The sequence below is a fragment of the Typopeltis vanoorti genome, chromosome 7 (assembly GCF_054136105.1).
Source record: "Typopeltis vanoorti isolate ZY-2024b chromosome 7, IOZ_Tvanoo_1.0, whole genome shotgun sequence".
In the NCBI taxonomy this organism is placed as follows: domain Eukaryota; kingdom Metazoa; phylum Arthropoda; class Arachnida; order Uropygi; family Thelyphonidae; genus Typopeltis; species Typopeltis vanoorti.
Genome location: NC_143555.1, coordinates 124,880,847 through 124,898,979, shown reverse-complemented (window position 1 = coordinate 124,898,979; position 18,133 = coordinate 124,880,847). Strand labels below are relative to the sequence as shown.

Genomic DNA, 18,133 nt, shown 5'->3' with positions numbered 1-18,133 from the left:
GTAAAATGATGTGCCTGTTTCAATAATTTCAAAATACAAAATCAATATGGATTATGTAGCATGTCTAGTCTTGATAAGATGTCAGTTCAACAAAACAATGCTAACCATTTGGATGAAGTAATCCACTTTGAGCTGGTTCCAGAAGTGAATACATAACATGAATACTGATCTTTATTCTCAATAACTAGAGAAGCATTTCCCTAACTTTACATAACCAAAAATCAGTACTTATCAATATAATTTTTGGCAGCCCATCGCATATATATGCAAGTGTGCATGCATGCAGTTTAATGAATTAAATAAGTAAATTTGTAATACAAGTAAAATTGTCTGATATTTTTTATTAGTATCTGATATCATTTGGGCAATAAACCCAGACTGTATTTTCTATGTGTATATGTATACATGCACACTTGAATAAATGACAGTTTACACATTTCTGTTGTGCATTTATTTATTTTTTTATTGTTTATAACTTTATTTTCTCTAGCAGCTCATATGCCATATTTGAATTTTTGTATTTTTATTTTATGAGGGTAGTAATTTTTTTTCCCAAGGTCTGTACTGGGCCATAGACCAAACTATGGAAAATTCTAAACATGTGCAAACATGTATGCATGCATGCTGTTCTGCAAAAGTACTACACAATCAGCACTGGTCAATCAAAAGTGGATCAATAGTCTAAAATATTTTGTTTAACTGCTAATGCTTTGTTATCTTTCTAACATCTGAGTACAATTAGTTTGTCATTATACATAAGCAATGACAATCTGTCATTAGTGAGGACAATTTAAAACTTTAATTGACATAAAAAAAATAACTCAAGTACTAATTTAGCACCTCCTCATTGCTGCTGACATCAAAAACAGTCTCTCTGACTTATAATGACTTCTATGTTGCATTTTGGTTTTTTTTGCCATGTAATCCTATGCAAATGGTCTACTAGACATGTCAAGACTGGTTAAGACAGTCTTCACATGTCTTAACAATGGCTGCAAATATAAATCTATGTTCTGAGGTGGAAGTCAACAGATCTTCCTGTTTGTCCACAGTAAGCCAACTCATGGCTTTGTACTTTGTACAATACTGGATGAGAAAAAAGGATGCTGTGTCTCCAGGCAAATAGATGAAGGTTGATAATTTGATATATAGTTTGAATGTGGTGTGTAGGTTATATTTATTAAGCATTCTAGCTATTTTTTTTTTTTTTTGGATACACCCTAGATAAACAGGATGGTGAGAGTTTTGTGGTGGTGTTGTGTATCAGAAGAGGAGGAGGACAACTGGGGTGCTAGTATATTATTTTTTTATTTATGTTAATAAGGTTTTAGTTAACAGCCATTGACTAAAATTTTAAAGGTATATAAGTTCAGTCACAGAAACTGAAATAGGCAGCCCTCTGTGTGTTATTGATTTTAGGATACCTGATTGTTGGGCCTGGATGAAGGTGTGGCAAAGGTTGGTCAATTGGTAGAGTCTCTGATACTAATAGCTCCCACAAAAAGTTAAACAAGTCTGAGGGCAGTTAGTAGTTGGAAGAGGATCAATTGTTCGATGCTGCTGGCACTTTGCTGAGGACTGGCCATTATCACAGGGTAAACTTCAGCCTGAAAACTGACGTATGTCAGACCTCTGTGTCCCTTGGGACATGTGAGGATATGTTTGTCATATCCCCACATGTTCTCTCAAGGGGGGGGGAGACTATTGCTGAGTGGTACATTATGTAAACAGATGCAATATTAAAGCTCATCATGATGTTTCAATTTTAAATATAATTTAAACAAAATATTTTACAAAAGAAAGGGGAGTTACCTGTGAGGGAAGCAGGAGAGAGAGACTTTGGCTGCTTGGTAAATTAGAAGACTTCTATAAATTAGATAAAATACTAGACCCCCCCCCCCAATACACAAGACCCAAAACTATCCCTAACTCATATATATCCAGGGCATATCTAAAAAAACAGCCATATTAGTTAATAAATATAAACTCCATGCTATATTCAAAATGATACATCAAATTAGCAAAACCCCATTCTTTATCACATTCAGGAGTGTATGAGTTCAGTGTGTCTATGAATTGGCTTACTATGGTTCGGTTCGGGTTTATTTGGATTTACAGCCAAAGCAACTCAGGCTATGTCTGTTAATTGCACACGTTCTAATGGCTGGTCTGCCTGCTTTGCAGGATGAAAAATCTGAGTTTCTGGGAGTAAAAGCTCCGCCACCTCTGTATGAGACTGGTTAACTCACCTTCAGTTGAAAAGTCCTAATAAAGGTTCGCGTCCTAGATGGGATTTGAACCCAAGTCTTTCCAACCAAAGGGCAGCATCGAAACTGACTGAGCTTACTATGGACAGGAAGATCTACTGACATCTGCTTGAGAGAACATAGGAAACACATTCACTGTAACTGTTTGGGATGCCAGACAATGCATTAGATACTCCTCAAACAGGATGAGATGGAGGAAATCCAAAGTGCTACACAAAAACCTGTTATTACAAGTTGGAGAGACTGTTTTTGGTGTCAGCAGAGACGATGCTCAAACCTTAACAGGTAAAACTGTATTAATTTTCCACAAATGTGGGAGGCCATCATTTTAAGACTTAATCCATGTAACTTTTGTTTTAACCAACAGCTGATATTGCCAAATCAAGACTTTAGTTCTTTCTTATGTCTGTTGCAACTTTAAATTGTTCTCATTAATATCTGAAAGTCAGTGGCTATGTATCCTTTTCATGATAGGAATGTAAGTAGACATAAAATGAATAAAGAGAGGAGGGCTTACATAAAATTAACTCTGTTAGTTGAATTTTTGCCTATATATCACATGCATCATCAGCATAAAAATCAAACAACATATGTTGTTTGAAGAATAACAGAAAACTGCCAACTGTTTTCTGGCTTAATATATTATTTTTTATTTTTCTGGGAGTGCTTTCATCATTAACTGTGAAAACACCTCCATATAGCAAGTAAGGAAAAGAGAGAACCAATCAGCATTGACAACCCAATGTTGGCAGTCCTAATTGATTCTACTCATTCCCCACCTTTGGTTGGTTCTATTCATTTTTTACATTTCAGCTTAATCTTTGAAGTTAAGAAAAGGGAAGCTGATTTCAATGTTGACAACGACATGGGATTAGATGGGATATCAGCTTGGGTTTTGTGAGAATGTGAAAGGGAACTAGCAATGCTTCTGGCTAGGCTCTTTAAGTCTCAGCTCTTGTAGAGTTTTCAAGGGGGTGGGAAGAGGACTGCAGTAGCAAATTATACACCAATCAGTCTAACAAACAAGTTTAGGTGTTGAACGTTATTCATAACTTATTTTAACAGAATTAACAACAACAAAAAAACTATTTTATAAAAAAGATATTTCGCTGAATTTCAAATCAGCATCTTCGGAGCACAAAGTAGTAGGTTATAGTTTATATACGACAATGAGTAAGTGAAACAATTCAAATTGTAATGGACAAAAGATCTAAAGTCCTAATTTTCTAATTTAAATAAGCAACTCTGATCAACTCGCCTAAGAATAAACTCCATCCTCTAGTATATCTTGGATTGTATGAATTTCCTTGTAACTGTGACATGGCCTACCATGGGCAGACAGATTTGTTAACATCTGACTTGAAGAGCATGAAAAATACATTCGCTACCATTATTATGGCAAGTCAGAACTGGCAGACAATGCTTTGGACACCTCTTCACACAGGATTTGATGGAAGAAAACTAATGTGCTATTTACAAGTCATTAGAGATCAGAGAGATTATTTTCAGAGTAAGCCATGGTTATAAAGAATTCTAACTTGAACAAATATGGTTATATTAATTCACCATAAATTAGGAGTATCTTAAGATCAACTCCTACATAACTGTAATACTTCTTTTTTTACAACACTAGAGGGTTCCAAATTAGGACTTTAGATATTTTGTCTGTTAAAATTTAAATTCCTTCACTTACTCATTGTTACATATAAACTATAACATGCTGTTTTGTGCTCTAAAGATGATGATTTGAAATTCAGTAAAATATAAGCCAGTTAATAAACATATTTTTTTTTATAAAATACTTTGTTTGGTGTTGTTAATGCCATTAAAATAAGTTATGAAGACCCAACCAGTAACTCAGAAGTGGTGGTAAAAGTACTGCAAAAAATGGTCAAAAAGAAAATTCAAGAATGGGCAGATAAGAATATCAAACTATATGTGAAGGTCAGTCATGCCTTAATAATTAACTAACTTTTTATAACAGAGTGACAGCCGAGTTGGATAAAGGAAATGCTAAACAATGATTCTGCTGAAATTTGCAAAGGCATTTGATAGAATACCACATGGAACTCTGTTATGCAAATTAAAACAAATGGGGATGGATATGACATACTGGATAGATATCAAAAAGCGGTATATGGAGGATATAATAAGAATCCAAGCAAAAGAAGGTGACTAGTGGTTAACCACAAGGTTCAGTGCTAGAAGCTTACTATTTAATTTGCACATAAATGATACAGAGTAGCCATAGTATTCAACACTAAATACGAGGCTAATCTTCTTTAATGGCAGGCAATCTCAAGTAGAGTGACTGGGCAAATATCGGAATGGGGAACTGGACAATGAGACTTATTTGTGCCTATTGTCCCACAGAAGGTTCTACTAAGGTAGAAGCGAAGGAATTTTTTGAGGCTTTTAGAGAAAGCAACTGATACAATGAAAAAGGAAAAGTTGGTCCTTGTTGGGGATCTAAATAGCAGAGTAGGAAATGATTGTCAGACATACAAAAATCTATTGGGAAAATTTGGAGAAAAGAGCAAAAAGCTAATAATAATGGCCAGTACCTGTTGGATTTCTGCTCAGGACATGGACTGGTTATTACTAACACAATGTTCCAACATAAAAATGTGCACAAATTCACGTGGAGAGAAGAGGCTAGGAATAAGAAAAGTCTCATTGACTATGTTATTGTTGATAGTGATACTTTCTCCTTGGTGCAGAACACCAGAGTGTACAGAGGATTTGAAATTGGAAGTGATCACTATTTAGTCTTAAGCAGAATAAAATTGAATTTCATTTTGAAAAGAAGAACATGTAAGAAAGTTTTAAAGCGAATAAAAGTTGAGCAGCTCTCAGATGTGAATTGCAGACTAAAATACAGAAAGATTATTGAAGAAAAAATAAAAGAGTTTGAGAACAAGAACCAAACCTTGGAGATTCAGTGGCAAACCTTGAAGAAAACCCAGAGTGATTCAGCCAAAGAGGCATGTGGTGAGGTTGTCTCCAAGGATAGAAAAATCAGAACTACATGGTGGACACAGGAAGTAAAAGAGGCAGTGAAGAAAAAGAAGAAAGCATATCAAAAGTTCCTGGCAAATAAGTCACCTAGTGCTCTTAGAGAATACAGAGACAAATGTAAGAAAGCTAAAGACTATGTTAAACTAGCTAAACAAAAGTCATGGAAGGACTTTGGCAAGAACATAGAAAATAAATATCAAGAAGGTGGCAAAATATTCTGGAGGTTGTTGAAGAAGCTCAGAAATGGAGGAAAGAGTGCTGTAAAGGGAATTAGAGATGATAAAGGTGACATGAAATCAAGAGAAAAAGATATCCATGAAGTATGGAGTAATTACTTTGAAAAGTTGCTAAATGAAACAAGCAGTGATGACAGCGTCCGTGCGGTTAGCCTAGTGGCTTTGCACTTCGCAACCATATGCCTGGGGAAGGAGTGTCCTAGGCTCGATTCCCGTCAGGGACGTGAGGAGCTAAAGGATCTTCCTCAGCCATAGCCAAGTTAGCCAGTCTTGGGCGCGGGCAGTAGAGATTTTCCACCAGTTTATCTGGCGTTTTTCATCCTGCAAGCAGGCAAACCAGCCCCGTGAACACACAGGGATACAGCTAATAATACCTTGAGGCATAGGAGTGACCATTCTATCCTCGTATTTCGGTTATGAAATACAAGCATGCTTGGAATGTTGTGGGCTTTAAAGGCGTGTTAAAGCCATTGGGATAGGATAGTGATGACAGCACAATGGTAAACAACACTGACCAGGCATGCAGTCAGAAATGCATACCCATACCTGAAGTAGAAAAAGCCATCAAAAGCCTGATATGTGGAAAGGCAGCAGGAGTAGATGATATTCCACCAGAAATGCTCAAGTATAGAAATATAAAAGTCTTACAGTGGCCACACTGCATAGTTCAGAAGGCCTGGACAGAGGGACAAATTCTAGATGACTGGAGTAGGGCTCTCATAGTACCCATATATAAAAAGGAAAATAAAACTGAATGCGAGAATTATAGAGGTATTTGTCGACTGAATGTTCCAGGTGAGATATATGGAAGTATATTTCAGAAATGGTTCAGAAAGATTGCAGAAGGGAAGCTTGGTGAAGAACAAGCTGGATTCAAGCCAAATAGAGGCTGTCAGGATCAGATTTTCACTTTACGACAGATAGTTGAGAAATCATGGGAATATAACAAAGATCTGTATTTAAGTTTTGTAGATCTGGAAAAGGCATGTGACAAGGTGCCAAGAGAGAAGCTATTCAGCACGTTACAGTTATATGTAAGTCATCATCATCATCATCATCATCAAATTCCTGCCATGTACCCTCAAGGGGTGTACAGGATATGACAGTACTACATGAAAAAATTACATCATTACTAACTTCCTATCTACAATTTTCCTCCAAATCAGTCTGTTACTTGACAAGACTCCAACATTATCAGATCTTATATTTCTATCGTCTAAGGCACTTTGTACCGTATCAATCCACCTATATCTTGGTCTTCCTCTGGGTCGTTTTCCTGCCAACCTGGCAGAGAACACTTGTTTTGCTAATCTTTCCTCTCCCATTCTATTTAAGTGACCATACCATCTGAGATTAGCTCTGCTAACGCATTCCTGCATGCTGACAATGTCAAGTTCTTTCCTAATATCCTCATTTTTAATATGATATTGCCATTGATGCCATCTGTTCACGCCTCTAATCTTTCTCAGGACTCTCATATCTGCGGTCTCTACTCTTTGGTCAAGTGTTTTACTTCTGACCCAGCTCTCAGATCCATAAGTTAAAATTGGTTTGAACACAGTCTTGTATACAGCTAATTTAGTGTTCCGACTAATTTCTTTCTTATTCCATATGAATTTATTCAATTGACTTCCCACGATACCAGCTTTGCTGATTCTGTTGTCTATTTCTATATTTAGTTTACCATCTTCAGTAAAAATTGTGCCTAAGTAGCTGAAATGTTTTACTTGTTCCACAGGTTCTCCATTCATAACACAGTTGACATTTTCAATGATTCTGCCTATTTTCATTGTCTTTGTCTTTTTATTGCTGACCCTCATACCATATCTATTACAACAGCTATTCAATTTAGTCAGAGAATCTTGCAGACTTGTAGCGGATTTATTTAGAAGTATAACATCATCCGCATAAAGCAAACAGCTGACATTAACATCTCCAATTTTGATATCAGGTTTAATACCACATTCCTTCATAATGTGATCCATATAGATAATGAATAACAGAGGGGATAATGTACATCCTTGTCTCACACCAGATTTAACATTAAACCATCTTCCTGTACTTCCTTCAATTCTAACTGCTGACTCACAACTCAAATAAAGACTAAGTATTGCTTGATATAATGCCCCATTGACACCATATAACTGCAGCGTATTGAATAGCTTCTCTCTTGGCACCTTGTCACATGCCTTTTCCAAATCGACAAAACTTAAATACAGATCTTTGTTATATTCCCATGCTTTCTCGACTATTTGTCGTAAAGTGAAGATCTGATCCTGACAGCCTCTATTTGGCCTGAATCCAGCTTGTTCTTCACCAAGCTTTTCTTCCACAATTCTTCTCAACCGTTTCTCAAGTATACTTGCATAGATCTTGCCAGGAACACTCAGTAGGGAAATACCTCTGTAATTCTCGCATTCAGTTTTATTTCCCTTTTTATATATGGGTACTATGAGAGCTCTACTCCAATCATCGGGAATTCGTCCCTCTGTCCAGGCTTTCTGAACTATGCAGTGCAGCCACTGTAAGACTCTTATACCACCATACTTCAGCATTTCTGGTCGAATATCATCTACTCCTGCTGCCTTTCCACATTTCAAGCCTTTGATGGCTTTTTCTACTTCAAGTATGGATATGTATTCCTGACTGCATGCCTGGTCAGTGTTTTTTATCACTGTGCTGTCATCACTGCTTGTTTCATTTAGCAGTTTTTCAAAGTAATTACTCCATACTTCAAGGATATCTTTTTCTCCTGTTTTCATTTCACCTTTATCATCTCTAATTCCTTTTACAGCACTCTTTCCTCCATTCCTAAGCTTCTTCAACAACCTCCAGCATATTTTGCCACCTTCTTGATATTTATTTTCTATATTCTTGCCAAAGTCCTCCCATGACTTTTGTTTAGCTAGTTTTACACACTGTTTAGCTTTCTTACATTTGTCTCTGTATTCTGTAAGAGTAAAAGCTGACTTATTTGCCAGGAACTTTTGATATGCTTTCTTCTTTTCCTTCACTGCCTCTTTAACTTCCTGTGTCCACCAGGGAGTTCTGATTTTTTTATCTTTGCACACAACCTCACCACATGCCTCTCTGGCAGAATCAATCAATGTTTCCTTCAGAGTTTGCCACTGAATCTCCAAGGTTTGATTCCTGTTCTCAAACTCTTTCATTTTCTTTTCAATAATATTTCTGTATTTTAGTCTACAGTTTACATCTGAGAGCTGCTCAACTTTTATTCGCTTTAAAACTTTCTTACATGTTATTCTTTTCAATATGAAATTCAATTTTATCCTGCTCAAGACTAAATAGTGATCACTTCCAATTTCAAATCCTCTGTACACTCTGGTGTCCTGCACCAGGGAGAAAACATCACTATCAACAATAACATAGTCAATGAGACTTTTCTTATTCCTAGCCTCTTCTCTCCATGTGAATTTGTGCACATTTTTATGTTGGAACATGGTGTTAGTAATAACCAGTCCATGTCCTGAGCAGAAATCCAACAGATATTTGCCATTATTATTAGCTTTGCTCTTTTCTCCAAATTTTCCCAAAATATTTTTGTATGTCTCACAATCATTTCCTACTCTACTATTTAGATCCCCAACAAGGACCAACTTTTCCTTTTTCATTGTGTCAGTTGCTTTTTCTAAAGCCTCAAAAAATTCCTCCACTTCTACCTTAGTAGAACCTTCTGTGGGACCATAGGCACAAATAAGTCTCATTGTCCAGTTCCCCATTCTCATATTTGCCCACATTACTCTACTTGAGACTGACTGCCATTCAAGAAGATTAGCCTCGTATTTTGTGTTGAATACTATGGCTACTCCTTCTTTTCCTTGATTGTTATTGCCTGAATATAACATTTTGTATTTATTGCTCAGAAAGATCTCACCAGTTTTGGTCTTTTTTGTTTCAGTCACCCCTATTATGTCGATCTGGTACTTATCTAATTCCTCAGCTAGCTCCATTTCTTTGCCATTCAGGCTTCTTACGTTGATAGTACCGATCTTTAACTCTGGTGATGTAGAGTTGGGGTTTGTTTTCAGATTTGTAAAATTTATATGTAAGTCAGCAGTTAGAATTGAAGGAAGTACAGGAAGGTAGTTTAATGTTAAATCTGGTGTCAGACAAGGATGTACATTATCTCCTCTGTTATTCATTATCTATATGGATCACATTATGAAGAAAAGTGGTATTAAACCTGATATCAAAATTGGAGATGTTAATGTCAGCTCTTTGCTTTAATGCAGATGATGTTATACTTCTAAATAAATCCGCTACAAGTCTGCAAGATTCCCTGACTAAATTGAATAACTGTTGTAATAGATATGGTATGAAGGTCAGCATTAAAATGACAAACACAATGAAAACAGGCAGAAACATTGAAAATATCAACTGCATTGTGAATGGAGAACCTATAGAACAAGTAAAACATTTCAGTTACTTATGCACGATTTTTAGTGAAGATGGTAAATTAAATATATGGAAATACACAACAGAATCGACAGAGCTGGTATGATAGGAAGTCAACTGAATAAATTTATATGGAATAAGAGAGAAATTAGCCAAAACACTAAATTAGCTGTATACAAGACAGTATTCAAGCCAATTTTAACTTATGGATCTGAGAGCTGGATCAGAAGTAAAAAAACATTTGACCAAAGACTAGAGACCGCAGATGGCATCAATGGCAATATAATATTAAAAATGAGGATATTAGGAAAGAACTTGACATTGTCAGCATACAGGAATGCATTAGCAGAGCCAATCTTGGGTAGTATGGTCACTTAAACAGAATGGGAGAGGAAAGGTTAGCCAAACAAGTGTTCTCTGCTAGGTTGGCAGGAAAAGACTCAGAGGAAGACCGAGATATAGGTGGATTGATACATGTAAAAAAGTGCCTTAGAAGATAGAAATATTAGATCTGACAATTTTGGCGTCTTGACAGGTAACAGACTGATTTGGAGGAAAATTGTAGATAGGAAGTTAGTAATGATGTAATATTTCATGTAGTACTATCATATCCTTTACACCCCTTGAGGGTATATATCAGGAATTTGATGATGATGATAATATAGGTCTATAATTTGCTATTGCAGTCTTTATGCAAGGGATTTATTATGTCCTCTTTCCAATCCCTTGAAACTTTACCACATCTGAGACTTAAAGAGTCTAGTCAGACCCTGGCACATTCTCGCAAAACTTGAGTTGATATCTCATCTAATCCTATAGCTGTATTTACATTGAGATTCTGCAATATCCTAAGAACTTCCAATTCATCCATCTCTTTTACCACAACATATCTCTGTCACATATGCAGTAACCTCAATTGAATGATATACTTGTGCAAAGTGATTACTCATTAACTCAACTATTTTATTATCTTCTGTGACCTTGTCACTATCAACACACAACTGAATAACCTGAAAGGAAATATTCATTTGTTTGCTGATGAAGATGTGAAATTAGGTAGATTAATAGTTAATCAAAGTGATCTGGGGAGCTTGAATGACAATTAAAATAAGCTATTAGTATGGGCAAAAGATAATGGATATTGGTTTAATGTGGAAAAATGTAAAATTATGCATTTTGAGATAAACAGATTACAAGCTGTGTACCATATTGATGGAACTGTACTCCAGGAAACAGATGAAATAGAGATATAGGGGTGGTGGTAGACAGAGTTAAAGTTTAGAGGACATATTGCTAAGATAGCTCACGAGATTACTTGGCTATTGAAGCAAGTAATCTTTATAAGGCCTTTATAAGACAATAATCCATATGTCCACATCTGGATTATTATTGTGCTCAGGTCTGGTTTCCTGGGTTTTCTTGGGCATGAGGAAGCAGTGAAGAAGATTCAGAGGCAAGCGACCAAGACGGTAGGTTTTCACTGTGGAATATTCCTTCCCTATGAGGATAGAGTGATTGTATGGGTGTATGGATTGCAGAAGTTGGTTGATAGGAGACAAAGGATATGATAGAAACATTTAAGTTACTTAAAGGGTTTTATTGGATTGATGCAGGGGAAATGTTTCAGCACTTGGTTAGAGGGGGCCCAGAACAAGAGATCATCCCTGGACATTGAATACAGGGTAGTTAGAATGCGAGACTAGATTTTGTGCTTGGAGAATTGTGAATGAGTGGAATGGGTTGCCAGAGTCAGTTGTGAGTGCTTTGTCCATTAATGGGTTCAAGGAGAGGTATAATGGTATAATAGATTGTGTGGATATAGTTTGGGTCTCCAACGATAAGTCTTCAGACTCCATGGAGGTGCCTGTACAACAATAATAATAATAATCAGCTTCCTTGTTGCTACTGATCTTTAAAGGGAGATAACTTTATGCAGAAGCCAGCACTTCATTCTTTGCTAAAAAATATGTTATGAAAACATTAAACAGAGCTCACCCCAATGGTTCCATATCTTTGATGAGTCATAAATACTGCCTTATCAAAGAACAGTATACAATTTAATACAATACACCAAAACAAGTATTTTCCACAAAGTTATCCAAAGAATGGGTGATTAAGGGTCGAAGCTGTATAACTGAGAGGAGACCTCCACATAGCCTTTAAAGGAATGCGGAGAACCGACCAGGACTTCTGACCTAATGTCCAATCCTCACCTTCTCGTGGTGCACTCTGTTGGGTATCTACTTGAATACTGAACGAACGAGGATGGGCTGGCAATTTGGGATTTAGCCGACCAAATTGTATTCTTATTGGTTAAACCAAAATTAAAAATGATGGTACAACATGACAAAATTTCATGCCGGCTGGGGCGTCACCCGGTTAAACAAGGCCCCCGTTGTTTTCGCCAGGGAACCAGGGCGAACAGCAAAAAGTCAGCTACTGGAACAAATCTGAAAACAAACCCCAACTCAACATCACCAGAGTTAAAGATCGGTACTATCAACGTAAGAAGCCTGAATGGCAAAGAAATGGAGCTAGCTGAGGAATTAGATAAGTACCAGATCGACATAATAGGGGTGACTGAAACAAAAAAGACCAAAACTGGTTAGATCTTTCTGAGCAATAAATACAAAATGTTATATTCAGGCAATGACAATCAAGGAAAAGAAGGAGTAGCCATAGTATTCAACACAAAGTACGAGGGTAATCTTCTTGAATGGCAGGCAGTCTCAAGTACAGTAATGTGAGCAAATATGAGAATGGGGAAACTGGACAATGAGACTTATTTGTGCCTATGGTCCCACAGAAGGTTCTACTAAGGTAGAAGTGGAGGAATTTTTTGATGCGTTAGAAAAAGCAACTGACACAATGAAAAATTGGTCCTTGTTGGGGATCTAAATAGCAGAGTAGGAAATGATTGTGAGACATACAAAAATATTTTGGGAAAATTTGGAGAAAAGAGAAAAGTTAATAATAATGGCAAATATCTGTTGGATTTCTGCTCAGGACATGGACTGGTTATTACTAACACCATGTTCCAACATAAAAATGTGCACAAATTCACATGGAGAGAAGAGGCTAGGAATAAGAAAAGTCTCATTGACCATGTTATTGTTGATAGTGATGTTTTCTCCCTGGTGCAGGACACCAGAGTGTACAGAGGATTTGAAATTGGAAGTGATCACTATTTAGTTTTGAGCAGGATAAAATTGAATTTCATATTGAAAAGAATAATATGTAAGAAAGTTTTAAAGCGAATAAAAGTTGAGCAGCTCTCAGATGTGAACTGTAGACTAAAATACACAAAGATTATTGAAGAAAAAATGAAAGAATTTGAGAACAGGAACCAAACCTTGGAGATTCAGTTGCAAGCCTTCAAGAAAACACTGATTGATTCAGCCAGAGAGGCATGTGGTGAGGTTGTCTGCAAAGATAGAAAAATCAGAACTCCCTGGTAGACACAGGAAGTTAAAGAGTCAGTGAAGGAAAAGAAGAAAGCATATCAAAAGTTCCTGGCAAATAAGTCAGCTTGTGCTCTTAGAGAATATAGAGACAAATGCAAGAATGCTAAACACTGTGTAAAACTAGCTAAACAAAAGTCATGGGAGGACTTTGGCAAGAATATAGAAAATAAATATCAAGAAGGTGGCAAAATATTCTGGAGGTTGTTGAAGCAGCTTAGGAATGGAGGAAAGAGTGCTGGAAAAGGAGTTGGAGATGATACACGTGACATGAAAACTGGAATAAAAGATATCCTTGAAGTATGGAGTAATTACTTTGAAAAACTGCTAAATGAAGCAAGCAGTGATGACAGCACAGTGGTAAAAAACACTGACCAGGCATGCAAGCAGGAATACATATCCATACTTGAAGTAAAAAAAGCCATCAAAGGCTTGAAATGTGGAAAGGCAACTGGAGTAGATGATATTCGACCAGAAATGCTGAAGTATGGTGGTATAAGAGTCTTACAGTGGCTGCATTGCATAGTTCAGAAAGCCTGGACAGAGGGACGAATTCCCGATGATTGGAGTAGAGCTCTTGTAGTACCTATATATAAAAAGGGAAATAAAACTGAATGTGAGAATTACAGAGGTATTTCCCTACTGAGTGTTCCTGGCAAAATCTATGCAAGTATACTTGAGAAACGGTTGAGAAGAATTGTGGACGAAAAGCTTGGTATAGAACAAGCTGGATTCAGGCCAAACAGAGGCTGTCAGGATCAGATCTTCACTTTACGACAAATAGTCGAGAAAGCATGGGAATATAACAAAGATCTGTATTTAAGTTTTGTCGATTTGGAAAAGGCATATGATAAGGTGCCAAGAGAGAAGCTATTCAATACACTGCAGTTATATGGTGTCAATGGGGCATTATATCAAGCAATACTTAGTCTTTATTTGAGTTGTAAGTCAGTGGTTAGAATTGAAGGAAGTACAGGAAGATGGTTTAATGTTAAATCTGGTGTGAGACAAGGATGTACATTATCCCCTCTGTTATTCATTATCTATATGGATCACATTATGAAGAAAAGTGGTATTAAACATGATATCAAAATTGGAGATGTTAATGTCAGCTCTTTGCTTTATGCATATGATGTTATACTTCTAAATAAATCCGCTACAAGTCTGTAAGATTCTCTGACTAAATTGAATAGCTGTTGTAATAGATATGGTATGAAGATCAGCAATAAAAAGACAAAGACAATGAAAATAGGCAGAATCATTGAAAATCTCAACTGTGTTGTGAATGGAGAATGTGTGTAACAAGTAAAACATTTCAGCTACTTAGGCACGATTTTTACTGAAGATGGTAAATTAAATATGGAAATAGACAACAGAATCAGCAAAGCTGGTATGGTGGGAAGTCAACTGAATAAATTCATATGGAATAAGAGAGAAATTAGTCGGAACACTAAATTAGCTGTATACAAGACAGTGTTCAAACCAGTTTTAACTTATGGATCTGAGAGCTGTCAGAAGTAAAACACTTGACCAAAGACTAGAGACCACAGATATGAGAGTCCTGAGAAAGATTATAAGCATGAACAGATGGCATCAATGGCAATATCATATTAAAAATGAGGATATTAGGAAAGACCTTGACATTGTCTGCATCCAGGAATGCGTTAGCAGAGCTAATCTCAGGTGGTATGGTCACTTAAACAGAATGGGCGAGGAAAGATTAGCAAAACAAGTGTTCTCTGCCAGGTTGGCAGGAAAACGACCCAGAGGAAGACCAAGATATAGGTGGATTGATATGGTACAAAGTGCCTTAGACGATAGAAATATAAGATCTGATAATGTTGGAGTCTTGACAAGTAACAGACTGATTTGGAGGAAAATTGTAGATAGGAAGTTAGTAATGATATAAATTTTTCATGTAGTACTATCATATCCTGTACACCCCTTGTGGGTACATGTCAGGAATTTGATGATGATGATGATTATCCAAAGAATTACATACAATGACACCTGAAAAAAAAAAAAAAAAAGAGCTCTCATCCCACATGGATCAAGCATTTCAGAATAAGATAACAGAATATTGAAAAAGTTCTTGTTATCTGCTATCTATAAGCCTTTCAATAAATTATACAGTTTATTGCTTTCTAAAAAGAACAAGCAGATACCTCCATATATTCCTGTGTGCATTCAAAGTGCCATATTAATATAACTTCTTCACCTTAAGATGGAAAGATGTGGGAATCTGATGTGAGACTAACATTTTGGTAGACAAGCCATCCTCCAGTGAAGAGAACTGTAAGCATGCATTATATGTGCCATATCAAACCTCATAAATACAGAGCGAGCTGGCATGGTGAAACTAGCCACAGAATCCTTTGGAGTAATACCAAGTAATTCACAGAAGCAGTTTTAGACATAAAGTGTTTTCAGAAACTCTTTCAAGTTGTTCAGAAGCTCTTTTGCATTCTTCTAACCATTCCAAAAGGTTTGAAGATTGTGATCTTGAAATGAATCAATGAACTTTTATAAGCACTTTCCAGTTAAACAAGTTCTGTTATGTATAATGAGGCATTATTTATAGAAAGCAGCACTTGCAATTGTATGAATCACCTTTTTGTTATTCACATGAAATGAGGTTATCATTGTAAAATATTTGTGATATTTTAAAAGTTAAAATATTGTGAATTTATATTATAACTGTATATTGTATTTATATTGTACTGTGATATTTAAATCATTGAAAATTAAATAAAGGTTATTTAATTAGTAGATGAAATTTTAATGATCACTAAAGTACAGTAGATGAGAAAAGCTGAAATAAGAATGGGAAAAGGGGAGGGGGAGAACTTTCACTCATCAGTAAACTCAGGTTGAAAAAGAATAAGTTACTTGCCTAGGAATGATGGACTGTAATGGCTGTAGGTCTATCAATTTGTTGTAAATATGGAATAATTCTAAACATATCGTTATATGAAAGCAGGTCAAGAAAAATCCTTGGCAGAGCATAGGACAGTTAAAAACAGCCCTGAGGTTGTACTGCACAGGCTTTTCAGCAGTATCTTTAATGCAGGGTAATCATTCTAAGATAATTAAGATGGCTGAAAGGTGCTGCATATACAAAGCTACACACACACACACACAGTAGATTTAATTGAGACACAATGGGACTAAAACATTTTGGCCCAATTAAGCAAAATTTCATGTTGACAGTTAAAATACAAAGAAAAGTTTCATGTTGACAGTTAAAATACAAAGACAAGCTAACATCTCACTGAGCAACAAATCATTTTAACAATTAAATATAATAATGAAATATGTACATATTTAAATTTCTCTCATTGTCAATATCAACAAAGACAATGACCTGTCATTCTTTAAGTCCTTCAATGTAATTCTATTTAAAATCATCATGACCTAGCTTATTAGCAACCTCCTCCGACTTCTTTTTTAACACTGGGCCATTGATGCACACTCCTTGTTCAGTTATAATGGAGAACCATTGATTTAAAGCATCCTCAATATCAGGATCCTCACCTTCAAGCTCCCGTTTTTTGGGAAATTCCCTGTTTTCTATGGCATGTTCAATCTTCTCGCAGTTTATCCCGCTGTTGTATCAAACATGCAAAAATAAATGTTGGTACCCCAGTTATCTCCACCAGATGGTGATGACAGGGAGAATAGCCTCTGATTTGGTTTAATAAGGCAATTTTTTCATCTAGTTACAAATCTTTATGTGCCATCTTGGTAAGGGCTCAAAATTTTATAAAATAAAAAACAAAATTACCCAAAAACAGAGCACTGAAAAATCTCTACATTTTTCTGATGAGTGTTGGCTCAGCATGAAAGATGACAAGTGTATTCAACTGACACTAATTAGAAACTATTGCCCCCCCCCCTTTAGGAAGTAATACATTGCATAACTTGAGTTGGTGAGAGGAATGATGAGTCATTTACAAGCTGTAGTTTGACACAGTATAAACTGTGCACTCCTTTTGCCAATAATTCTTAAACCACTGACATTTACAATTGATTACCTCAGAGAGAGAGAGAGAGAGAGAATCTTGATTGTTGCAGGCACCAGTCCTGTCCCCCAAATAAATGGCTTGCTGTCTCAATTAAGTGAAGAAAACTCAGGCAATTTTCTCAATTTTGTTTTATTCTTTAAGATTTGCCCCAAATAAGCAGTTGCTCTAATTAAATGAATTCTACTCTGTGTGTGTGTGTGTACACACGCAACATGTAACCGTTTTAAATATTGTATAAAGTATTTTGTCACTACCATAAAACATGTTGGTTATGTTTTTAAGACAACTTCAGAAGAGTAAATTCAAATAGCTGTATTTTGTTAAGGCTCTAACAATACCAATGCTTTGGTAAAATTTTTCTGTCTTTAGAAAGATGGAAAAATGTTTTTTTGCCACCATCATTTGTGTTCCAAATGTGTGCGAGTGTGTAGTGCTTAAAAGTTTCTTACATAAAAATTAACATTACACTTTTATTATAAGCAAAACACCCACATACCAAAATCAATGGCTGCAAGTGACGACTCTGTAAAAGCTTAATGAGAAACACTTTGTCTTCTTCACTGCTATCGACTTTTTTATGCACCTGGTCCAATGATGCCAACAATGACTGTAAAGCTGAAAATTTAAATATTGTTTATATTATTAACTTAAATACCTAAATTTTCTGATATTAATTAATGAATTAATGCAATTAAATATAAGTTCATGCT

The 18,133-nt window shown here is 36.0% G+C and overlaps 1 protein-coding gene across 1 annotated transcript in view; it reads right to left on the bottom strand.

Moving 5' to 3' along the window:
- LOC150105034 (MAGUK p55 subfamily member 7-like) overlaps positions 1-18,133 on the bottom strand; it is a 256,968-nt gene that overhangs the window by 142,851 nt on the left and 95,984 nt on the right. Inside the window, exon 5 of the mRNA XM_090395105.1 lies at positions 17,920-18,038. Within this exon, the coding sequence (XP_090251231.1) occupies positions 17,920-18,038 (119 nt within the window). The remainder of the gene's footprint in view (positions 1-17,919; positions 18,039-18,133) is intronic.